General features: G+C 41.4%; 1 protein-coding gene across 5 annotated transcripts in view; it reads right to left on the bottom strand.

Annotated features, from left to right (window-relative positions):
• The window catches only part of DPF3 (double PHD fingers 3), a 256142-nt gene that overhangs the window by 31570 nt on the left and 197751 nt on the right, over positions 1 to 26821 (bottom strand). For 2 of the 5 annotated variants that reach the window (XM_040411511.1, XM_040411512.1), the window contains 3 exons: positions 26008 to 26154; positions 13321 to 13449; positions 8405 to 9252 (listed from right to left, as the gene is read on the bottom strand). In XM_040411511.1, coding sequence (XP_040267445.1) covers positions 9077 to 9252; positions 13321 to 13449; positions 26008 to 26154 — 452 coding nt within the window. In that variant the 3' untranslated portion in view covers positions 8405 to 9076. Of the gene's footprint in view, positions 1 to 8248; positions 8360 to 8404; positions 9253 to 13320; positions 13450 to 26007; positions 26155 to 26821 lie in introns of those variants that run through there. The other 3 variants (XM_040411509.1, XM_040411510.1, XM_040411514.1) reach the window with 2 other exon arrangements.

Here is a 26821-nt window from a genome sequence, read left to right as displayed (position 1 = left end):
TGCCAGGACTTGGACCCCCAGTGATTTGATAATGATTACTTGTCCTGAGGATAAATTGTATCCACCATGCTGTTTGTTTTAACCTGATGGAATAAAAATTGGATTTTTAGACTGGTTCGTACCACAGGTACAAAACTAGGCATTGGCTTACACATGTTGGTTTTGGTGGCTATCTTTAGGCCTCTGGATGCCATGGAAACAGACTGGCTCCTGGATCACATTGTGGGGCACCCATGGGAACTACTTAGATGCTGCTGTCATTATTGCCTACAGCATCCAGGGTGCTCCAATCCCAAGTTATTATATACAGCTGACACCTGCTGTTCACAGTGTGAGCATAGCTTCTGCGCCTGCACTATGCCCATGGTGTGCATTTATAGTGCTGGGTGCTAAGTTCATAATGCCAGTATCATAAACATAAAGGGTTAAAGTGCAGGTCTGAGTTTAACCAAAAATAAATGCCACCGAACCAAGTATGCCCAAAGACTTACTGATAGTGAACTTAGATTGTGAGCTCCATTGGGAACAGCAAGTGATGATAATGTCTGTAAAGCGCTGCAGAATATGTTAGCGCTATATAAGTTGTTGGGCATTTTCATACGTATACAATATTATCTAATGACATTATAATCAAAATGAATGCTCATCTCATTGCCTTTAAGAATAAGATCAGCCTGAACCAAAGATTTGTTATGTGGCTGAAAAAGCCAAGATGAGTTCATGGCAAGTTCAGTTTATATATAATAATAATAATTGTGAACATAAACGGACATTGTATTTAAAAGTTAGTGCTAAAGATATGAGACCATCTGTAAGAAGTAAGTTAACTCCCTAAAACATGGAGGGAACAAGGTTACTTGATAAGGATTCATGTCTTTATCGCACACCTGCTGTATGAGCTTCAATTTATATATACATAATTATATTTTATATATACAGTCTTGTGAAAAAATTAGGACACCCTTTGAAAGCATGTGGTTTTTTGTAACATTTTTAATAAATGGTTATTTCATCTCCGTTTCAACAATACAGAGAGATTAAAGTAATCCGACTAAACAAAGAAAACTGAAGAAAAGTCTTTTCAAGATCTTCTGTAAATGTCATTCTACAAAAATGCCTATTCTAACTGAGGAAAAAGATAGGACACCCTTGCCCCTAATAGCGAGTGTTACCTCCTTTGGCTGAAATAACTGCAGTGAGACGGTTCTTGTAGCCATCTACCAGTCTTCGACATCGGTCTGAGGAAATTTTACCCCACTCCTCAATGCAGAACTTTTTCAGCTGTGAGATGTTTGAGGGGTTTCTTGCACGTACAGCCCTTTTCAAGTCACCCCACAGCATCTCAATGGGATTCAAATCTGGACTTTGACTTGGCCATTCCAGGACTCTCCATTTCTTCTTTTTCAGCCAATCTTTGGTTGATTTACTAGTATGTTTTGGGTCATTGTCATGTTGCATGGTCCAGTTCCGCTTCAGCTTTAATTTTCTAACTGATGGTCTCACATGTTCTTCAAGCACCTTCTGATACACAGTAGAATTCATCGTGGATTCTATGATGGTGAGCTGACCAGGTCCTGCTGCAGCAAAGCAGCCCCAAACCATGACACTTCCACCTCCATGCTTCACAGTTGGTATGAGGTTCTTTTCTTGGAATGCTGTGTTTGGTTTACGCCAAACATGTCCTCTGCTGTTGTGTCCAAATAATTCAATTTTGGACTCATCTGTCCAAAGAACATTATTCCAGAAGTCCTGGTCTTTGTCAACTTTATCGCTGGCAAATGTCAGTCTGGCCTCAATGTTTCTCTTGGAAAGCAAAGGTTTCCTCCTTGCACACCTCCCATGCAAGTTAAACTTGTACAGTCTCTTTCTGATTGTAGAGGCATGTACTTCTACATCAACAGTAGCCAGAGCCTGCTGTAGTTCTCGAGATGACACTTTAGGGTTTTTGGATACCTCTTTTAGCATCTTGCGGTCTGCTCTTCGGGTGAACTTGCTGGGGCGACCAGTCCTGGGCATGTTGGCAGTTGTTTTGAAAGCCCTCCACTTGTAGACTATCTTCCGGACAGTGGAATGGCTGATTTCAAAATCTTTTGAGATCTTTTTAAATCCCTTCCCAGAGTCATAGGCTGCTACAATCTTTTTTCTGAAGTCCTCTGACAGCTCTTTTGCTCTCACCATGGTGCTCACTCTCACTTCAACAGTCAGGAGCACACCAAACTAAATGTCTGAGGTTTAAATAGGGCAAGCCTCATTCAACATGCAGAGTAACGATCTACTAATTATGTGCACCTGGTGTGATATACCTGTGTGAGATCTGAGCCAATTTAAGAGGGAATACATGTGAGGGTGTCCTATCTTTTTCCTCAGTTAGAATAGGCATTTTTGTAGAATGACATTTACAGAAGATCTTGAAAAGACTTTTCTTCAGTTTTCTTTGTTTAGTTGGATTACTTTAATCTCTCTGTATTGTTGAAACGGAGATGAAATAACCATTTATTAAAAATGTTACAAAAAACCACATGCTTTCAAAGGGTGTCCTAATTTTTTCACATGACTGTATATATCTCTGTATGGTATATTTCGTTTACAACATATGTTAATCAATAATTCATATAATGTGTTATCTATGTGTAACAATGTATCGATTTATATATATGTTATACCATGTATTTACCATTTAGAAGAAACAACTACAGAAACAAGTAAGTTTAAGTTAATTGGATTTCAAAACAATAGTTATTCATGGGAGTACATAAATGAAATCTACAAGTTCCGATGCCCAGCATCAAAGCCGCTACATAAAATTTTCATCAAGTCAACCCATATTTCAAAAAGATAGGAGAAGTCAGTCAACTCCAACAAGTCCAGGATATAGGTAATTAAAAGTGTAAGGAAAAGACCTTCCTCAGTGATTTATGGTAGAAAGGTCAATGAGGTCCTGTGAAAGTATTATTAGATATTTAATTTTAATGCTTAAAAGTTGGGATGTTCACCTACAGTACCGCAGTGCCATCTGGAGGCAGATGGGCAACATTATATTATTTCATTATTTGTCCTATACCATTTTAGGAGTTGAGATAACGTCATGAGGTTATTAGCATGCGAATACACCCACCCTACCTGATTGGGAATCCATAATCTAAAGGGGATGATTCTTAGATAAGGGGGGGGGAATAATTATTCGTGTGCGGAGTAGCAAGAGAGAGGGGTTCAAGAGAAAAGAAAGCTAGCTAGTACAGGAGAAGTTGAGGTGTATCAAGATGGAAGCCATAATGAGATGCGCTATGATGGACCACCCAGCTTTCCTAGGAGCAGAAGTGAGATTCCTGCTAGGACTTGGTAAGAGACACAGAAAATGATATTTCATTTTATTAAGACTAATTTGATAGTGTGGGTGAAATTATACCATCTAGATTGGCGAATAAATAAATGATTAAATTAATTGATCATCTCCATATTGAGATATAGTCTTTAGGATACTGTGAGGCTTCATTCTACCTGCAGAAGAATCTAGACTCATAATCTAGCAAAGCATTAAATGATTGCTTTTATATATATATATTGATAGAACATTCTTCGCCAAGCTAAGTGATGGATTCCCACAAGGAAGATTTGTTTCAAATCCTTTCCATTTAAGATCCTAGATCCCTGTTATTTGTCTTAATAGTCTTACCAAAGTTATATATGTGAAAATAGTCCAGGATGGAGCGGAAGGATACAATTGTCTCTTCTAAGTTATATCCTTGGATGGATTTGCCCATGCCTGAAGTCATGTGATGTGTAGTTGGTTAGGGGGGGGCAGAATGTATTTAGCATTCTATAATGATGTCTAGGATTAGACATGCCCATCCTGATATCATGAGGTTTTCTCTGAACAGAAGTAATGTATATAACTTATGTTCCTATTTTGATATCCTAACCTAATAATAGCTTGGTTATAATGTGACAAGTTATTTCCACTCACATGTATTGTTAAGCTTGTAATGCTATATATTAACGCTATATATATTCATTTGCATGTATCATTGTGTTTATTTACTTATATATGCTTATAACCAATAAATCAGCATATTTTTTATAATACCTGTGTATTATTGTATAATGTAGAACTACATTTTATCATTAATGTCATCTCACGTCAAAAAGAACTTATTTATCTGAGGAAATAGTCGGACTCAGATGTGAATTGTATCAATTAGGTCGTCTACAATTCACCAGGTCATGATTTTAAGAATTTATGACAAATTTTATAATTTTTTTTTTTATGGTTAATTATTTTTATGACCATAATTAATAATTCTTAATTGAATTATTACCCCCCGACAAAGTAAATAAACTACAAATCTTTGTGCTAAGGAACTACAGGTCCCAGCACAACCCACATACCCAGTGTTCCCCCTGATATGTCCTGTGTAGTTTAGCTGAATAGGACTAATCTACACACATACTTTCATGCTTCTAGATGGCTGCTTCTTTATCTAACATTGACAGCCATGCCTTGTAGAGCAGGAAGAAGAAATTCCATGGATTGTAAATACATGGCAGTAAATGAGCGCTGTGCATGTCACTGTGATATAGCAAGTGGCAGACTTCCCCCTATTAAATCAGATGAGCACAGTGTAGACATTAAATCTGCTGGATGTAACTAGACCCACTACTGCTAACTGTATGCCAAAACTCATATGTCTCAAATTTTATGTTTCCTGTTAGCCAAGGCTTCCAGCAGCATTTTGCTTTAAATATAGGGGTGTAAAACAGGATATAAATCAAAAAGTAAACTACTGACTGTATACACAGCTAAGTATATGTACATCTTGAACACAAAAAAAATATCTTGAGATTTCATATAGATATGTCAGAAAGACCGTATTGGTGACGACCGTCCTCATATCTAACGCTAGAATTAAAGGAACATGGAATAGAACAGGGATGCCCAACCTGCGGCCCTCAAGCTGTTGTAAAACTACAACTCCCAGCATGCCTGGATAGCCTAGAGCTATCAGCCACCAGCAGGGTATCCTGGGAGTTGTAGTTTTACAACAGCTGGAGGGCCGCATGTTGAGCATCCCTGGATAGAAGATCTCACTTGTGTGAAGCTGAGACAGGCAGGTAAGCACCACAGCACTTTTAGGCTAGGGCTACATTGCGACATGTGCCGCAGAAAAGTCACGCAACTTTTTTTTTATACTGTTGTCAAAGGTGTCGCACTGCGACATGCGACGACTGCAACACAACTGCCACAAAAAATCCATCCAAGTTGTATTTTTGTGTGACTGTCGTGTTCGCTGCTGTCGCAGTGTTGTTGTACCCTTTTTGCTAGCCTTGCCGGGGCTATACAGCAGTTTTGGCTGCAAGAAGCGCTGCACGACCAAAGATCCTGTGTAGCTTTGCAGCATCATGGTAGTGAATGGGGTTGCAATGTGCCTCAGAAATTACCGTGACCCCAGATTAGCAAAAAATCCAGCAGTGTTGAATATTTGCAATTCTGGGATGACAGTCACAACTGCGACCCCATTAACTTCAGTCTTAAGTGGTAGAAATGACATTACAAATCCATGGTGTTAATTTTCTTTATTTTGACATAAGACATGTTACAGTGAAGTATTCTGCTCGTCAACAGGACATTTAGAGCTATTGCTCTGTGAGATCTGTGTGGCAATAGCATGTTTGGGAATTGCCTATGCTGTTGGTGAAATATAATGTAATATTCACTTTGCGTTGCCTGCCACACTGAAGAACTGCCTTTTGTTCACACCAGTGGGGATCCACACTATGGTTCATAAGAATACACACCCATTCAGCTACATGCTTTACTTCTACATAAAAGAGGAAACTCTTCAGTGTTGGCACTTCAGTTTCCTTCTCCACATTTGCTGTTCATATCTCTTTAGGCACTTGTGACAGAGATAAGATGGAAGCAGGATAAACAATGAGAACACTTAATTTATCTGGCTGACTGGATAGTTGCTATTCACATAGTCCAGTGTTCATTTGCTGTTTAATAGAGGATCTGCATCCCATTAAACATCTCTTTTATCAATCATTAGCTTAATAGACACAAAAATATGTCAAGCTTTACTGCTTACACGAGCATTTGTGAGGTCCATTTTTCCTTCTGCAATGTTCCAATCCAGATGCAAGTTATTTGAAAACCAACCACAACAAAAAAAAGGTAATGAGGGACTCAAACACGTAGGCCATAGGCCTCATTTACACACTGTGATGTTACATGTGGATCTTGCTGACACCTGGCTGCATCAAAATCCCACATTTTGTCAATGCCCACTCACGTGCATTTATATTTGGGTGCCAAAACCTGCCCTGAAAATCGATCAAAAAAAAAAAAAAAAGCCAAGCAGAGCACATTCCCAACATTCACCACAATTATTAAGGCCCGAGTTTTCCGCGCGGGTGCAATGTGTGAGGTCAACGCATTGCACCTGCACTGAATCCGGACCCATTCATTTCTATGGGGCTGTGCACATGAGCAGTGATTTTCACGCATCACTTGTGCGTTGCGTGAAAATTGCAGCATGCTCTATATTGTGCGTTTTCCACGCAACGCAGGCCCCATAGAAGTGAATGGGGCTGCGTAAAAATCGCAAGCATCCGCAAGCAAGTGCGGATGCGATTTTCACGCATGGTTGCTAAGATGACAGTCTATTCACTGTATTCAGTCTATTCACTGAAAATACAGAATGTATTCTCTTTAATACAGAATGCTTAGTAGAAGGTCAATTGAGGGTTAAAAAAAATTAACTCCCCTCCTCCTCTAGATCGCATAGTTGCCGATCTCTTCTTACTTCTTTAATCATGAGCTGCCGGCTAAAGGACCTGTGGTGACGTCACATCACATGGTCCATCACCGTGGTGATGGACCATGTGATGAGCTCAGTGACGTCACCACAGGTCCTGAAGAAAGAACAGGAGACCGGCAGCTACGCGATCAATTGGAGGAGGTGAGGTAATTTTTTTTCTTTTTTTAACCCTCAATTGACCTTGTACTAAGCATTCTGTATTAAAGAATGCTATTATTTTCCCTTATAACCATGTTATAAGGGAAAATAATAACATCTAGACAACACCGAACCCAAACCTGAACTTCAGTGAAGAAGTTCGGGTCTGGGTACCACATTCAGTTTTTTTTTATCACGCGCGTGCAAAACGCATTGCATCCGCGCGATAAAAACTGAACAACGGAACGCAATTGCAGTCAAAGCTCACTGAAATTGGGTACCTACTCGTGTGGGTTTGCTGCAATGCATCCGGACCTAATCCGAACACGCTAATCTGCAAGGGGCCTTAGAGGTGTGCGCCTCTTACTAATTGTGGTGCACCTCATGCCAGCACAGATATTGAGGACAGGTCATCAATATCTGATTGGCGGGGGTCCAACACCCGGCACCCCCCGCCCCATTTAGCTGTTTGAAGCGGAAGCTGTGCTCCATTCGAGCGCTGCTTCTTCATTACACTACGTGTCATCTCTCCTGTAGCGGTGGCGTAAAGTACTCTCTGTATTCAAGTGAATGGAGCAAATACTTGTCATTACACTGCACCTCCAAGACAAAGGGCAGAGTAATGAAGAGGAAGCAGCACTCGCTTGGAGCGCCAGTGCCTCTTCAAACAGCTGATCGACGGTGGTGCCGGGCAGATCATCACTATAAAACCCCTGCACCTCTGGGCTCTGCTCCTATCTCCAGAACGGGTCCCTTCCGTTCAATGCTATGGGAGTTTCAAAAATAACAGTGTGCAATGCCATAGCAGTGAATGGAAAGGGGGCTGCGCTTGCATGGCTAGTTCTCCATTCACCGCTATGGAACTTCTGAAAATGGCCGACTGTGCTCACTCAGCTATTTTCTGAACTCGTATAGCAATGAATGGGGAGCATGCTGCACGGCACACAGTCTCCTTCACTTTGGGAGGAGACCTACATCTATCTGACATGGATAGCATACCCTAGTAATATACCATCAGTGTCCCAGATGGGAATACTCCTTCAACCATCACTGCTTCCATCTTGCTTTGTATCCTCTAACTTGCTTCCAGTATGCCCTGTAGTCTGTATTTATGTGTTATGTTAGTTTACAATATTGCTTATTTCTTTTTCTTACATTTTTATACTTCTGTTGTGTTTTATTTGGGTTTCTTCCATTCTGATGGATAACACTTAGTTGTGACCTAACAGAAAAAAATTCTCTGAAGTGAGTGACAGAGCAACGTGATGGAATAAAATGTGCAGGGAGCGTACCTTTGCAATCCTGCTGCAGTGCAGTCTGAATTCAGCTCAGCAGGTGCGATGATAGTTTGGTCTCATTTCCATTGCCCTGTGGACCATTAATGGGTGTTGCTTTGGTATCTTCTAGTAGGTGGTATTGAATAAGGAGACAAAAATGTGCCTTTTAGACATCAGGGAGTCTTTTGAGCCAAAGAAAAATAAATAGCACATATAAATCATTGCAAGTGAAAAAAGCAAGTCTGAGGTATTTATCCTATTTGCTTTTATACTTGTCCTATAACTAAAAAAAAAAAAAAAAACCTCTGTCCTCATGCAGAGGTTCAAGTGGAGAAAAATAATGAGGAACTTGCTCCTTGTACAGTTGTGTTTGCATTATCTTAGGCTGATTCCTCACTGTGTGTGCAAAATCCCATAAAACCATTATTTTACAAAAGTCTTCTGTCGCTGAGGTAATCAGGGTCGCAGACAGAAAGTAAGTAGGATTCCAGTGTTTTCCTGACATCTGTTTTTATTGTGAATTGTGACTATTAAAGGCATTCACTTATCTATCCAAAGTGGCCTTAAAACCAGCTCTGGGTTGCTGGCTAATACTGGAGATGAGCTCTGCTCATACCGAAGGAAAAAAATATATATGTGTATCCACAGTTTTCATTTTAAACGAACTTGCAAAATATTCTGATAATTTTTCAATGTCCAGTTTGGGTACAGTTGTGCTTTGTAAATGGAGAAGAAATAAAAAATCTTAACGAGGGGAAAGTGCTAAACAAAAACACAAAAAAAAAAATGAAGGTAGGGATTGAAAGTGTCAGGTAGAAGATGGGGTGATCCAATTCATTTGCTTTAGCAGTCTCCCCAGTCCTCTGCAGTGGGGGAGTGAGTGGCTCGGGCTGAGGAAGGCCCCTCCCAGTCATCCTCATCAAAGCCATGAAACGTGGAAGTGTCGCTTTCTGACGTGGATCCGAACAAGTCCTCTGCGTGGTGCATCTCCTCTTTTCTGCTTTCTCTTCCCAAATGAGCTGACATGTATGATGAATATATCAGCACAAGGGTTAAGTAACATACAGTTATCTATGCATATTAACTAGCACAGCCACACCACCAAGACATAATAATAATAAAAAGCAAAATAAATATACACGCATTCATAACCTTTGACTAAAACTATCTATCTCAGTACACAAATTGGCAGCAAAAGGGTTATATATTTAAATATACATTTTCACACAAATCTATTTACTCAAAAACACCAAGCAAATTGATTCCAGCAACAAGTTTGTATGTATACTGCTTACAGACCCAGCAAGTCTAATGAATACTGTCTTTGCTCACTCACCTATGCAAATAGCTAACCTATATATAGTGTAGCCTGAAAGGGAAACCCCAGCCTATACATTGACTATAGGTCAAAAAGAGATGAAATAAACATAAGACTTGTGTCTGTCCTGTTTGTATTAAAAATCTATTCTTGATGTAGCATGGCAGTAATTCACAAGAAACCAGCCAATCCATAGGAGGCAGCTTCGTTGTGATGACCTAGTTCAGGCTTGGTTATTATATGCTTCACATTTACAATACATAACACATGCAGTAAATAGGTCAGAAGTCAGAACGGAGGGTCTTACAGTACCTTTTCTGAATGTAAATTTCATCAGCACATGCCTGTTTTTACTATTAATTTATTCTTGCTGAGTTGTTACCCTACCATTTAAAGAAACTGGTAGAATTCCTTTACCTTTGTTTCTCTGCTATAAAAAAATTAATCTTTGGTAGAATTAATGAAAGGCATGTTGAAAGAAGAGTTTGGTAAAGCTAAGGATCTGTGCACACTGTATTAGAGCCCTACATCTATGTATACACTGGGAAAAGCTCTCCCACCATGTATGGTAAATGTATTCACAGGGCTCCATTCATCTAACCAAGGTCAAGAGTTTCCTTTTGGACTGTCAGATTGGTATATTAAGGAATAACTTTATTTTCAGCTGTTTTAGCAAAGCACAACAGATGTATACCACACAGAATTCCCTTTTTTTTCATGATGGCAGTCAATGGGTGAAGTATGCCACTTGTTCCTGAGCTATACCTCTGATGGAAGATGGCATGCATTGTGCACAGAGCCTATGCATTATTGAATGGTGGCTGTTTTCAAGTCCAAGAAGATGCATTATTTGCTTTACTATATACAACATTTTTCGATTGTGCATTAATGGGAACCTGTCATCAACTTTATGGTGCCCATACTAACGGCAGTATAAAGTACAGACAGGTGAGTTGATTTGATCGGTCTGTCATTTATAAGTTAAAAGTAAGTGGTTGCCGAGAACCAACATCACAATCATTGCAGACTGGGTCTGGAAAAGAGTCCCGGCCACCTGAGAAGAGTCCTGGCTATTCATGAATTCCTGCTCTCCTGCCCACCTGCTGATGGCTGACAGTCTTCTACCTAGTTTTCTCTCTAGGAGAGAACTGCCAATCATCAGCAGATGGGGAGAGAGCAGGAGATTAGGAATAACCAGGACTCTTCTCAGGTAGATTTGACTCTTTTCAAGGCCTGGGCTGCAATGACTATGATGCTGGTTCTCAGCAACCACTTACTTGATGTGACACACCGCTGAAATCAGCATTTCTGTCACTATTTTATGCTGCCCTCAGTGAGGTCAGCATAAAGTTGAGGACAGGTTCCCTTTAAGGATACTTTCACACCTGCGTTAGGTGCGGATCCGTCTGGTATCTGCACAGACGGATCCGCACCTATAATGCAAACGCTTGTATCCGTTCAGAACTGATCCGTTTGCATTACCATGAACAAACATGATAATGCAAACTGATCCGTTTTGACTTACACTGAAAGTCAATGGGAGGCGGATCCGTTTTCAATTGCACCATATTGTGTCAGTGAAAACAGATCTGTCCCCATTGACTTACAATTACATTGTAAGTCAATACTATTGCAGCCTATGGGATTTTCACTGCCAGACTGTCAGGCCATGCCTCGGGCATGGCTTTGCAGGCAGCTCACTATGACAGCGCTGAGAGCCTTCACAAGGCTGTCCTAGCAATGGATTGGAATCCCGTGCATTTCACCTCGGGGGCTCAAGTCATCAGTCAAAGGCAGACCTGCTACTTATCATGGCATCTGAGGGGTTAAATAACCAGAGGTGCAAACTAGTTAATTTATATTAACTAGAAAACTTAGATTTTGGTTAACATACACTATAAGCTGTTTGTCGTGTAATTTTGAACATTTGAGGAAGATGACCATATATTACATAGCTACTGTTTCAGTGTATGAAGAGCATAAGCTGTTATTACTGTATACACTTGTGGTATATGAGCTTTGCACACCTATCATTTTTACATTGTTTTTGTGGGTAAGCCTGAACTTTTATGCAAAAATTTAATTTTGAAGCAAAATTGCATGAAGGTGCCTGAGTGACATTTTGACATATATTCAAGAACATATATGGATATTTATACGTGTCAGGACTGCAAAAATTGTTCTGGCTATCAGAAGTGCAAAATGTCCAAAAACCCCTGGCAGTGAAATGGTTAAATCCACAACTGACAAGTGTTATAGGTATCATCCACAACTGATCAGCAATGTGTGAGCTTACCCACTAAAGCCATTTTCACAGAACCACAAAAGCCAAAAATAGTAATATAACCAGAAAGTTTTCCCAGCCTGATGAACCTTGTCCAGATGCCCTTTTAAGGCATATTGATATCATAAAGAGGAGGCTGTTTTGTTAAGGACCCCCCCCCCCCCGACCCCCCAAGAGCCAGAGCTGCTCTGAAGCAGTAGCTCTTGCAGACTTGATGACTAGATAATAATACTTCATCCCCCTCTGTAACAGCTGCAGCAACAGCATCTTTCCCTGCAATATCAGCTGGTTTGTGTGGGTCTCAGTAGCTGAACTAGCAACTCATGTATTAGGTCAGTTTCATACAAGTGTGATCGTTCTGGGAAATACTGTGTGTAACGGCTGCATTTCCTGGACTGACCGCTGTTCATCTGACCCAAACTCACTGCTTCATAGTGTTCTGTTCTAGAGTTCCAGCCCAACCATGGGTCTACTGCATCACTATGATGCAGTGAGTTTAGGTCAGGCGACCATGGGTTGGTCCAGGAAATGCAGCCGTCACGTGGACCTTATGCATTTGTCAAGTACCTGTAAGTGTATTGTTTTTTTATACCAGTAGTTTATGTGCTGTCTTGTATTTTTTAGGTAATCACCAAATTATACTTCTAGTAAGGCTCCATTCACACGTCCGTAGTGTGTTTTGCGGATCTACGGATCCGCAAAACACGGACACCGGCAATGTGCGTTCCGCATTTTGCAGACCGCACATCGCCGCCACTTAATAGAAAATGCCTAATCTTGCAGACAAGAATAGGACATGTTCTATTTTTGTGCGGACCCGCAAATCTGTATCCGGGCTGCACAATGTGAAGAAATGAATGGGTCCACAATTCCGAATCCAAATACCAATGTAAGTATAAGAGGCTTAGGAATGTTTGTTTTTTTTGTTTTGATTTGTTTTGGGGAGGGGGGGGGGGGGGTGCTTCTAATGAAATTAAATTCAGTGATCAGAAGTTTAGGATTAGTCCCCCTTAAAGCATACTTCCAGTGAAGAAAAACAAAACATTACATGTGAAACTTGAATTTATTTAATGGAGTATATATCCTTAAAGGTTTTTTAAATGGATCACTTGAGGTACGCTTTAATATTCTGGTCTCATTACTTCAAAAGCATTATAATTGGGTCAGATCTGAAATAACCCTGTGATTTCCATAAACAATGCTGTATTTTCAGATTAGTATCATAATTACCATTAGAGATACGAACTTGCCATATCAGTTTTGAAATACACACACAAACCTCAACAATGACACTTGTGTATATATATATATATATATATTAAAAAAAAAAAAAAAAAAAAAAAAAAGGCAAGCGATTAATTATTCATTTATCTTTTATATTTGTCTTGGACCATGCCATGCAAGAATTGATGTCCGTATTCAAGCACATTTCTTAATTAAGAATTCATTAAGAACAGATTCAGAGCAGAAAGAGGAATGACCTACCAGAGCGTCCACAGTCTGCGCAGGATACAAGTTCCTCTGGTTGTCCACTTTTCTTGTTTATGGAGGAGTCTCCAAGGCAAAAATCACAGTAGTTATTGGAAAGTATAGCACCATCTGTTCCTTTGCGAGCTAGAACAGTAACATGGATATGGTAAATGGTATGAAAGTTTTCATTACTCTGCAACCTGTAAAGACTTGTTCACACAACAGTCTATGGGTGTTTTCAGTTTTGTTTTTTGTTATTTTTTTCTAACAGGCTAGCTGTCACAAAATAGGACATGTCTTATTTTGGCCATTTCTACAGCCAGACAACCCCAATACAGGTTAAGGGGGCCATTTTTCAGAAAGGTATCTGTAAAAAATGGCCGTTTTGCAGTTTTTAACAGATGTTTTTTTTCATCAATAAAATGTGATTATAGCCTAAGGCATAACAAAATATTCTATATACTGTAAACATATATCATTATACAAAAAAAGCTAATCCTAAAAAAGAAAAAGAAGATAAAGTGAACTAATATTGCCCTAAACCACCCAGACACTAAGGGAGGATAAAAAAAAAAAAAAAATTGTAATAAAATTCCATGGACCCATATATCTTGAAATGCTTCTAATTTCCCCATTAACTATAGTTGAAATTTCTTATGACTTGCTCCACCTATTTCTCCAAAGATGGTAAAGAGTACTTTCACACTAGCGTTAGAAGAATCCGGCCGGAACTGCCTGCTGGATCCGGAAATCAGTATGCAAACGGATATCTTTTTTTTCCCCTGGATCCAGTAGACTTATTCATTGAAATACCGGATCCGTCTTTCTGGTATCATCTAGAATAACGGATCTGGTATTTAATTTTTTCACAGCTAGAAAGCACTGCGCCAGCGTAGACTGGAAAACCGGATCCAGCGATGCAGTAATTTCCGGAACACTTGGTACCGGATCCGGCATTAATACATTTCATTAGAAATTAATGCCGGATCGGGCAAGTGCGGTATGCTGCAGTATTTTGTCGGGTAAAAGAAGAGACAGAGGGGATATGATAGAAACTTTTAAATACATAAAGGGAATCAACTCGGTAAAGGAAGAGAGCATATTTAAAAGAAGAAAAACTACCACAAGAGGACACAGTTTTAAATTAGAGGGGCAAAGGTTTAAAAGTAATATAAGGAAGTATTACTTTACTGAGAGAGTAGTGGATGCATGGAATAGCCTTCCTGCAGAAGTGGTAGCTGCAAATACAGTGAAGGGGTTTAAGCATGCATGGGATAGGCATAAGGCCATCCTTCATATAAGATAGGGCCGGGGGCTATCCATAGTATTCAGTATATTGGGCAGACTAGATGGGCCAAATGGTTCTTATCTGCCGACACATTCTATGTTTCTATGTAAATACCGTACAAGGGATGGAACGGAAGACATCCTGATGCATACTGAACGGATTGCTTTCCATTCAGAATGCATTGGGACAAAACCGATGTGTTTTTTTCCGGTATTGAGACCCTTTACTGGATTTCAATCCCGGAAAAGAATAACGCTAGTGTGAAATTACCCTTTCACAGACCGATAATCAGGCTGATTTTTGTGGATGAGCGTTTTTACAATTATATTTGCATTGTGTAAACCACTTTTATGCAACATAATATACACTGCTACTGTGCATTTATTTTCAGATAATCCTTTAGGTAATGTCACGGCAAGTGGGGATAAGAGGAACACCAAGTAAACAAACAGCAACAGGTAAACAGACTAGGCCCCAAAGCTAGGGAGGAGGGAATGGTAACCTCCTAACAATCCCTGAGCCTCTCCCTGACTGCTGACAGTAATGGCAAGTTCTTATGGTGAACTAACTCATACGCTGGAACGTAAGCCCTGCTGACACTGAAGCAAACCCTAACTTAGGGGAGCGGGGAATGAGACAACCAATACCTTCCATCGTGAAGGGACAAGCGTCTCCCTGAGACCTAGAAGCGACACACGCACAAAGGGGAGGATCCACAAACAACCTGTATAGCACTCCAGAAGGAAAATATCAACCGCAAAATCAGCAGTAAGAGGCGGACTTAAATAGAGCCTCTTAAACAGCTAACGAGCAGAACCTGTGGAGAGGGTGGGATCCTGCCCACAACAACAAACAGAAGGGAAACATAGAAAGACCTGTCAGATAGACTCACGTGCTGCAAGTCTAGCCGATCCTCTCAGTTCTCTCACAGGGCCGGACCCCACATTCTTTCTTCTGGACCGTAACCCTTCTAATGTACGAGGTACTGAAGGGAACCATGAAGAATACGCAAGTTAATTATTCTGGAGATCTGAAACTCCAGATTACCATCTACCAAGACAGGAGGAGGTGGCAAGGGAGATGGTTCAGCAGGTTCCACATAGTTTTTCAACAAAGTCTTGTGAAACACATTATGGATCTACCAAGCCTGCGGAAGTTCGAGATGAAACGCAACCAGGTTAAAAATGGCAGAGATCTTGTAAGGACTAAAACTTCCAAGAGGGTACCTTCAATTTAATGTTCTTAGTGGACAACCACAACAAATCACCCACACACAGGTCCGAACCAGTCATACGTCTCTTGTAAGCCATACGTTTATATCTTTCGCCCATTTTTTTCAAATTGATTTGAATCTTCCGCCAGATAGATGACAATGAGGAAGAGAATCTTTCCTCTTCAGGTATACCAGAGGACTCAGTCCCAGAAAAAGTACCAAACTGAGAGTGAAACTCATGCACTAAAAAATGGTGACTTATCAGTGGACTCCTGTCTACAGTTATTTAAGGCAAACTAAGCCAAAGACAAAAATGAAGACCACTCTTCCTGATTCTCGAAGACAAAACACCTCAAATAAGTTTCCAAATTCTGGTTAGTGCGCTCAGTTTGTCCGTTTGACTGAGGGTGGAAAGCCGAAGAGAAGGACAACTGAACTCCTAGACGAGTATAGAATGCCCTCCAGAACCTGGAAACAAACTGTGTCCCCCTATCAGACACCACATTAGAGGGAATGCCGTGTAATTTCACAATGTTATCAATAAACACTTGAGCGAGAGTCTTAGCATTGGGTAAATCTGATAATGGTATAAAGTGCGCCATCTTACTGAAGCGGTCCACAAACACCACCAAAATCACCGTCTTCCCAGAGGAACTAGGCAAATCAGTGATGAAGTCCATGGACAAATGCGCCCAGGGACGGGATGGGATGGACAAAGGAAGAAAAGATCCTGAAGGCCGAGTATGAGTCACCTTGGCACGTGCACAGGTCTCACAGGCTGCCACATAACCCTCCACAACCTTTACGTAAACCTGGCCACCAGAATCTCCAGGAAATAAGATCCACAGGGTGTCCCGCAAGGACAGTATCCTTGAACACCTTGTGCCGAAGCCCAGAAGGAACAAAAAACCTCCCTGGAGGACAGGAATCGGGTGCCTCACCTTAAGCTTCCAACACCTCCGCCTCAAGTTTGGGATACAGGGCGGAAACCACCACCCCATCAGCCAGAATCAGAGCAGGATCCTGTGAAAATCGCAGCATGCTCTATAGTCTGCGTTTTTCACGCAACGCAGGCCCAATAGAAGTGAATGGGGTTGCGTGAAATTCGCAAACATCCGCAAGCAAGTGCGGATGCGGTGCGATTTTCACGCCCGGATGCTAGGAGAGGATCGGGATGGAGACCCGATCATTATTATTTTCCCTTATAACATGGTTATAAGGGAAAATAATAGCATTCTGAATACAGAATGCATAGTAAAATAGCGCTGGAGGAGATAATTTTTTTTTTAACTCACCTTAGTCCACTTGATCGCGCAGCCCACCATCTCCTTCTGTCTCTTTTGCTGAACAGGACCTGTGGTGAGCATTCATTACAGGTCAAGGACCTGTGGTGACGTCACTCCGGTCATCACATGATATTTTACCATGGTGATGGATCATGTGATGACCGGAGTGACGTCACCACAGGTCCTTGACCTGTAATGAATGCTCACCACAGGTCCTGTTCAGCAAAGGAGACAGAAGGAGATGCCGGGCTGCGCGATCAAGTGGACTAAGGTGAGTTAAATTATTATTTATTTGTAACCCCTCCAGCGCTATTTTACCATGCATTCTGTATTCAGAATGCTATTATTTTCCCTTATAACTATGTTATAAGGGGAAATAATACAATCTGCAGAACACCGATCCCAAGCCCGAACTTCTGTGAAGAAGTTCGGGTTTGGGTACCAAACATGCACGATTTTTCTCACGCAAGTGCAAAACGCATTACAATGTTTTGCACTCGCGTGGAAAAATCGCGGGTGTTCCCGTAACGCACACGCACATTTTCCCGCAACGCCCGTGTGAAAGAGGCCTTATACTGCTCAGATTCTTCTGTCCTGTACTCATGCTGACTGCACTTTCAGTGGGATTCACTTCCACACACATCCTATAGTTGTAAAATATTTACACCTTCAGTATATGATGAACCTTATTTCATGAAGGGCTCATGCACACGACCATATGTTTAGTCCGCATTCAGTCCTTATTCTTTGCTGATCAAATGCGGACCCATCCAGTTCAATGGGGCTTCAAAAAATGCAGACAGAACACTGTGGCAGCACGCACACGGCTGGGATCCGGACCGCAAAACACATACGGTCGTGTGCATGATCCCTTAGGACATAGATTTTTCAGTATAACTCTATAAAATGGGCAACTGCATAGACATCGCAGGGCAATGTTCACAGCAGGAAATTAAAGGCTATGTACCCCTTTTGGAGTTAATTTTATTTATGATTGCATTCAACTTATTTTTGGCTAAAAATCATATTTTCAATTGGCCTTTATTAAAAATATTGAGCTGTTCAGTCACAAAGGGTTAACTGTTTTTCTAACTGTGTGACTGGTACTTTCACTTTTACTTTGTGCCTGTCATCTAATTACCCTTATTTCTAAACTACAAAGAGGTCATAAACACTTATTTAAGCCACATTCTTATCAGTAAGATAAGGATTGAGCTTTAATGAGTGTTTATGATGTGAGAGAGCAGAGATAAGAAGTCCATTTTTATCCTCAGATGACAGAAAGGACAAATAATCCACAGGCAGCTAGTAGAGCATGTCAGCTCTGTACAGAAAAAAGGATCCCATATTGTTAATAAAGAACAATTACAAAAATGATTTTTAGCTCAAAATAAGTATAATGCAATAATAAAATAAATTGCCCCCAAAGGTGTACATAGCCTTTAACTTTAAGCAGCCTGCCTGAAGGCAGCCCAGACAAATATACAGATTCATAGAATCTCAAATGAAATCTCAAGCCAAACAGGATAATAAACCATTGCCCAGTGATGAACTCATTTCATCAGTCGGTTTCTCTAAGGCTCAGTTCACACCTGAGCGTTTTACAGCGCGTTCCTACGCGCTGTAAAACGCTCAACAAGGAGAAACCAATGCTTCCCTATGGGAATGGTTCTCACCTGGGCGTTTTACAGCGCGTACGATCGCGCTGTAAAACGCCCGACGCTCACACAAGTACAGGAGCGTTTTTTTGGGCACTTGTCGCGCGTTCCCGTACATAGACTTTCGGGAACGCGCGACACTGTGTGTACACTTGTCTCTGTATGCGCGCTTGTAAACGCCCGTACAATCGCGCATACAGAGCGCTCCTTTCAGAACGCTCAGGTGTGAACTGAGCCTAAGGCTGGGTTCACACTTGAGCGCATTTTATATGCGCGTTTAAGTCGCGCGTTTTTATGCGCGTTTTTTGCAATAGTAAACGCGCGTTTGTGTGATTGACTGCAGTGTCCTATGGCCACAAACGCGCGTCAAAACGCCCCAAAGAAGCTCAAGAACTTGTTTGAGCGTAGGGCGTTTTTCAGCGCGTTCAAACGCGCTGTAAAACGCTCAAGTGAGAACCAGGGCCATAGGGAAGCATTGGTTTTCATGTGTTGAGCGTTTTACAGCGCGTTTGAACGCGCTGTAAAACGCTCAAGTGTGAACCCAGCCTTGGGCCTCTTTCACACGAGCGTGTCCGGATAAGGTCCGGATGCGTTGCGGCAAACCCGCGTGAGTAGGTAAGCAATTGCAGTCAGTTTTGACTGTGATTGGGTTCCGTTGTTCAGTTTTTATCGTGCGGGTGCAATGCGTTTTGCACACGCGTGATAAAAAACTGAATGTGGTACCCAGACCCGAACGTCTTCACAGAAGTTCAGGTTTGGGTTCAAGGTTGTGTAGATTGTATTATTTCCCCCTATTCCTCACAGAACAAGACAGAAGAGATGCCAGCTGTGCGAACAAGTGGATTAAGGTGAGTTAAATTATTATTATTTTTTTTAATCCCTCCAGCTCTATTGTACTATGCATTCTGTATTCAGAATGCTATTATTTTCCCTTATAACCATGTTATAAGGGAAAATAATAAAGATCGGGTCCCCGTCCCGATCGTCTCCTAGCAACTGTGCGTGAAAATCACACCGCATCCGCACTTGCTTGCGGATGCTGGCGATTTTCACGCAGCCCCATTCACTTCTATGGGGCCTGCGTTGCGTGAAAAATGCACAAAATAGAGCTTGCTGCGATTTTCACGCAACGCACAAGTGATGTGTGAAAATCACCGCTCATGTGCACAGCCCCATAGAAATGAATGGGTCCGGATTCAGTGCGGGTGCAATGCGTTCAACTCACGGAAAACTCGCCCGTGTGAAAGGGGCCTATGAGCAACAGCACTAGTGTTTTTGTATTTGAGCTTTTAAATGCCCGATTCCAAATAATTGTGCTTTGCTGACTATGTTAATCTGTCCATTTATCTCTATGATCAGTGGTGGTTTTGAACACCACATATACAATGCAGTTGTGTGGGGGCCACTCGACAGGTGGATCATACAGCGCCACATCTTGCCCAGGCAGTGCCAATTGCTCTTTTAGGACTGAAGTCCATAAGGCAGTACAATTGCAGAGGCTGCGTTGGTAACGCGACCTCGTGCACTGGTCTTAGGCGGCATGATGACGACCTCACATCTACCTGAGTCCCAGCGCAAGTGAATACACCATCTGTCCCTGGACACAGGCAACGCTTTACAGATGGTGACTTTAAGCGGGAGTGAAATGAGGGCATTATAAATAAAGGGGGCACTGCTAGAGGACATTATAGTAATTGCTGGGGATGCAGAAATACAGGGGGCACTGCTGAGGGACATAAAAATACAGGGGCATTGCTGGGGGACATAAATCCAGGGAGCACAACAGGTGGCAGTACAAAAGGAGAGTGTTATACATAAAGTGGGCACTGCTTGGGGACATAATAAAACAGGAGGCACTACTGGGGGCAGTACAGAGAGGGTACATTATAAATGCATGAGATAAAGCTTGGAGACATTAAACAGACTTGGGGCAATTATAAATACTGGGGGTAGGCTTGAGCAAATCTGTTTCAGATTGCTCTAGTCTATACGAACCCGATTTGTTTGAAAACTTTGTTAATAATGTAGTCTCCGTCCTACTGTAAAATGTATGGCCACCACTGACGTCCTCTTCCTGGCTCCAGTGGTGACATTCTGTGCAGACAGATTACCATGCAGCCAATCAGTAGTATCAGCAGTACATAGGATGTAACTACTGAGGTAGGTGATTGGCTGCAACAGTGATCTGTGTGCAAGGAATGTCACGGCTGCAGCCGGGAAAATAACAGCCAGGTTTACTGGAGTAAAGTGCAAGAATAGCAGAGAAGAAATTAGGTGAATATTGATTCATTCTTTCGTTTAGACCATTTACAGAGACTGACAGAGTTTTTATTTCACTGGGACAACCCCTTTAAATGGAATCTGTCAACAGTTTAATGTAGCCCTATCAGCGGGCAGAATAAACTGGTAAGGGTGGGTTCACACTAGCGTTAGGGATTCAGTTATGACTTTCCGTTATAACATGGTTATAACGGAATGCCCAGACAGAATGCAAAATGGAAGCCTTTAAAAGGCATTCCGTTTGCTTTCTGTCCTAATATAAGTCTATGGGAAAGCATAACAGATCCGTCTGGGTCCCGTTATGCAAGACGGAAAACAAAGTCCTGTCGACAGGACTTTGTTTTCCGTCTTGCATAACGGGACCCAGACGGATCCGTTTGGATTCCGATAGACTTCTATTAGGACGGAAAGCAAACGGAATGCCTTTTAAAGGCTTCCGTTTTGCATTCCGTCATAATACAAGTCTAAAGGCAGAAGAACAGATCCCTCCTTCAGTCTTATGGATTCCGTTATTTTCCAAGCCATAACAGAATCCCTAATGCTAGTGTGAACCCACAGTTTTGAGCATCTCCATTGTCAGGCGAGCTTTGGAGTCCACTGTGTCCACTTACGTTAGTGACCCCAGAGTTTTAACCTGGATTTCTGACAACAGTTCATACTGTCCTCACATAGGGTAGCATCAAACTGGTGACAGATTCCCTTTAAATAGAAACTTAAAAGGGGTTTTCGGGTTTAAAAAACAGACAATTGTGGGAAATGCCATAAAATAATAAAAGCAGCAATAGGCTGGTGATACAGTTTTTTTCCTAATATTTTAAAGCAGGTTTGCAGTGTTTGGTGCTTTTTTTCTTGCATTTTTTGCTGCGTTTTTTTGGGGGAAATATTAAACAGACAACGGGTGTATTTTTGTGGTGGTGTTCTTTCACCGTTGAGTTGTGTATTTTTTGGGTTGGTGGTGTTTCTTTCAAATTGCAGATTGCTCAGGCTCTGGCGTATTCCCCCCCCCCCCCCCCCCCCTCCTTTCATAGCCTGCCATTTTTTCCCATAGACCGCTGTTTTTTTGTGTAAAGAAGCTATTACTTACCTATAAGATCCAGCAGCAGTGCAGAGCTAGGTTTACGAGTCTCTAGAGAAGATGTTTCATTGACACATTAAACCTCTGCAGTGCACCACTGAGACCAGTGTTTGGCTGCAGTGTTGTTGACGTGATATCACAGCTGCAGCCAGTTTAACAAATGCTGGTAGGGAAAATGAGAGTACAGCTGCTGGATCTTACAGTCAAGTAATGCTGCTTTTTATTATTATTTATGGCTTTTCCCATTATTGCCCCTTTTTATTTTTAAACTGCACAACCCCTGTTTCTCCTTTTTATTCTCCAGAAATTTCTACCTCTGAGTGGTTTGTATGGAATGCAGATTGCGTTGGATGAAAAGAGTCAGCCCTGAGAGATGTCTCAATGTATTATGCATTTCAAGCCAGGCTTCCTATGGATTGCATGGTGTCCAATTTGTGCCTAGGAGGAATCCTGCTGATTTCCTTCTTCGCCTGATAGGCCCCCAGCCTGTACTAGTCTGGAATGCTGTCATGGCAACCGGCACCCGTGGATGCTGCCACCTGTCATTATTGTGTCTGTCGTGTAAACCATTCCAGCAGCCATTAAGAATCTGCTGGTAAACCTCAACCTTCAATGAAATATCCGTACAGAAGGAATATTTCTGGTTCTACACAATGTTTTTCCACCTCTAATATGACTTCTGATGTGTTACATACAGCTTTAGGCTTTCCAATTTAGTTTTGAGCAGCATGCTCATTACTAGTCCTCTTCGCTCACACTGCATGTATGGGTGTCAGGATGTAGACACAGATAATCAGGCATTTGATACTCCGCTAAAGGTTAAAAAAATTTTTTTTAAAACATTCATAAGATATTTACAGTACACTTCTTCATGATCTATGATGTAAAAGTAAATTAAGTACTTAACCGAAGAGATACTGCATGTTTTATGTGGAGCTCTGATGTTTGCTCGACCTTTGTATTTAAATACAAAAGGGGTTTACTGATATTTTTTAACTGATGACCTATCCTCGAGATGGTATCTGATCGGTGGGGGTCTGAGACCCGGGACCCCCACCAATCAGCTGTTTGGGAAGGCACCGGAGCTTGCAGCAGCACTGCGGCCTTCTCTCAGCTCCCCAAGCACAGTGCTGTACATTGTATAATGGCTGTGCTTGGTATCACACTCCGTCCCATTCACTTCGCCTAGCCATGTGACTGATGAATGTGATGTCACATGGACTAGGCAAAGCTGGAGAAGGCAACAGTGCTACTAAGGACGCTGGGCACTTCTCAAACAGCTGATTGGCGGGGGTCCCGGGTGTCGGATCCCCACCAATCAGATACTGATGACCTATTCAAAGGATAGCTCGGAAAACACCTTTAATATATTAGTACCATGCTCAGTTTACACCAAAATATTTATCAGTGAATAGGAAATGTGAGCAGTAAATGTGACTCATTTAAATGTATCATATATATATATATATATATATATATATATATATATATATATATAGTTTAGTTTAACACACAGAGGATGTCAGGTCTCAAACAGGCTATACGGAAATGAAAACCGTGCTCAGGTCTTTTATACATTCCCCCCCCCCCGCCCCCCCCCCCCCCCCCCCCCCCCCCCCCCCCAAATGTGATTAGGAAGGTCATGCTGTTATCTTAGCTTGTCACCCACCATTACAGTAATCAAGCGAGGCACGTTCTGAGGTTGCATTAATGTAAGAAGGCTTAGCCCTCATAAACCAATCCTTTAATCAAATAGACTAGGGAAGTGTGCCTGCGGCTAGACCGACGATCCTGAGACAAAGGGTCAATGTAATCACCTGTCTGTTCCTTTCATATTAAAACAAATGGATTAAAAGTATTGTTTTCAGGAAAAAAACTGAATTGCTTTGCTATAAGACTTGTATAGTCAGGTAGTTATGGTTAAGTACCGTATCTAACAGTGTAAGGGAACGCACTTACGGGTTTATTTCTGTTTTGGCTGCTTTGATATATATAAAGGCTATGGAAACCTTCGGGGGCAATTCTTTTATTGCATTTTACTCATTTTAGGCTAAAAATCGTTTTTTAAATTTGTCTTCATTAAAAAATATTGAGCCATTCTGTCACAAAGGGTTAATTGTTCATCTAGCTCTGTGAATGGTACTTTCGCTTTCACTTTGTGAAAAATTGCCTGCAAAGGTGTACATAGCTTTTAACATTAGTCAATGTAATTAAAAAAAAAGATCATCTTTAAAAACGTAATTCTAGATCACTAGGGAACACTGAGTTTTATATTTTATCTAATCCTGCCCAATCCTTTTATTTATTTCAGGTTAAAGGGCATCTGTCAGCAGAGTTGTACCTATGAACCTGGCTGACCTGTTAGGCTACTTTCACACTAGTTTTCGGGGCTCCGCTTGTGAGCTCCGTTTGAAGGCTCTCACAAGCGGCCCCGAACGCATCCGTACTGCCCCAATGCATTCTGAGTGGATGCGGATCCGCTCAGAATGCCTCAGTCTGGCAGATTTCAGCCTCTGCTCCGCTCAGCAAGCGGACACCCGAGCGCTGCCTGGCCGTGCGGAGGCAAACGGATCCGTCCAGACTTACAATGTAAGTCAATGGGGACGGATCCGTTTGAAGTTGACACAATATGGCTCAATTTTCAAACGGATCCGTCCCCCATTGACTTTCAATGTAAAGTCTGGACGGATCCATCTCAACAACTTTCACACTTAGAATTTTTTCTAAACTATAATGCAGACGGATCCGTTCTGAACGGATCCAAACGTCTGCATTATAGGAGCGGATCCGTCTGTGCAGACACCAGACGGACCCGCTCTGAACGCAAGTGTGAAAGTAGCCTTACATGTGCACTTGGCAGCTGAAGGCATCTGTGTCAGTCTCATGTTCATAAGTGCCAGGACTTGGACCTCCACCTGTGTGATAATGATGACCCATCCTGAGGATAGGCCAGCGTTATTTTATCCAGGATAACCCCTTTGACACATTTTGCCTATATATCTGGCTGCTTTATAGCTAATTAAGAGTACTTTACATTAATATTTATGAGCTGTGGTTCTGTATTGTCTGCCTTAGAGGGAGCATTGCCCAGGTCTCTAACCGTCCCACTTGCCATCTACAAAAAATTTGAGGGGTCATTGATTCTAAGGTGCATTGTGAGGGTAAGAGGGTATGAGACGCAGATATGCAGGCTACACAAAGGAAGGTTAGCGAGTATGTTCATTGCAGGCAACAGCCACTGAGCTCTGAACCTGCAGTTCCACAAGCATGTCAGAGAAAGCAGATCCTGAAAAACGAAACGCAATACAGAAAACAGCCACCCACATCGCGTGACCTCAGGCCTTCACAGACCATGAGAAACTTGCACATATCCTTTTAAAGGGCTTGTCTCCATCTTTCACACTTATTAATTACACTCCACTTGTCACATGCATCTTTTTAACCAATTACAAGTCTTGGTCAAGACACAAACGCCATAAAGCCACTATATTGTGATGGGAAGAATATATGGGTTTCTTCCATTTCACCATCATTCTACACAGTAAGAACTTCACAAATCAACTGATATCTCAGTTTCCTAGTCGAGTTATTGGACTACAGATTGAGCTGTCAGAACATCTTCCTGATGGATTCACTAAGAAGGTGGAAGCAAGCCGTAGACACAAAAACAGTAGAAAATTTTTGATAAAGAACAAGTGAAAAAATATTTGTTGTCCAACATCAGTAGAATGCAATAATACGATAAATTATTATTTATGTCATACCATAAGTTCCAAAAGTATCCATAGCCTTAAAATTGTATCCCCTTACTGGACTAAGAAACTGAGATATGAGGAGTTGATTTGTGCCTTCAAGTACCTGCATCCATTTTGGTAAACAGAAAAGTGTCAAAGTGAACTTACGTTTCTGGTTTTCACTTCTGTGAATGGAAGGGGAACATGGAGATCGAGATTCTTGGTCCCTGCTGTCTGTCCCTTCTTCATCAGCGAGATGAGTGTGGGTATAATGGTAGCTCAGGCCAGGTCTGTTCTTGTAACGTTTTCCACAGACTAAAAAGATAACATTTAAAAATGGATTCCTGCTGCCATAATAGGGTTCCACAAGAGATAACAAACATACATTAGTTTTCCATTTTGAAATTTTTCCTTTTAACAAATAGTCTGAAATTGGTTGCTCTGAAGGATGTACTAATATAATTTAACAGTATTTACAACTTGCTAGTTTTATATCACAAGATATACAGTGCTAATCCCTTACAGTAATCACAAGAAGGGATATTTTCAATATTTTGTATTCACTTAGATATAGTAACACATGAAAAAGAAGCAGAACCTATTAAATAAGGTAAAACGATAGAGATATTACTTATGAGACATCAAATCTGACATGAAAACCAGTTAAAAGGAATAAACAAATACAGATAGCCACAAGTAATATAGATGGTTACCCCCTAGCAGTGCAGACACATAATAAGGTCAGATCAAGAGGTAGCCCAAAACGAACATGATCCGGGGACCCTTGAGGAAGCTGCACATGGGACCTGATCACAGCATTTGTATTAGCTTTATCTGTGGTATTCCCTTCACAACTGTCTTTATGGTATTCTAACTAGTTTCTCTTGTGTCACACATTGGATGTCACTTTACGGTTAATATAGAAATTCATTTCCATTATGTAGCATCCTACACCTGCCACTTTGCCAGATATCCATGGTGA

The sequence above is a fragment of the Bufo bufo genome, chromosome 11, assembly GCF_905171765.1.
Source record: "Bufo bufo chromosome 11, aBufBuf1.1, whole genome shotgun sequence".
Classification (NCBI taxonomy): domain Eukaryota; kingdom Metazoa; phylum Chordata; class Amphibia; order Anura; family Bufonidae; genus Bufo; species Bufo bufo.
This window is presented reverse-complemented; position numbering and strand designations above follow the sequence as displayed.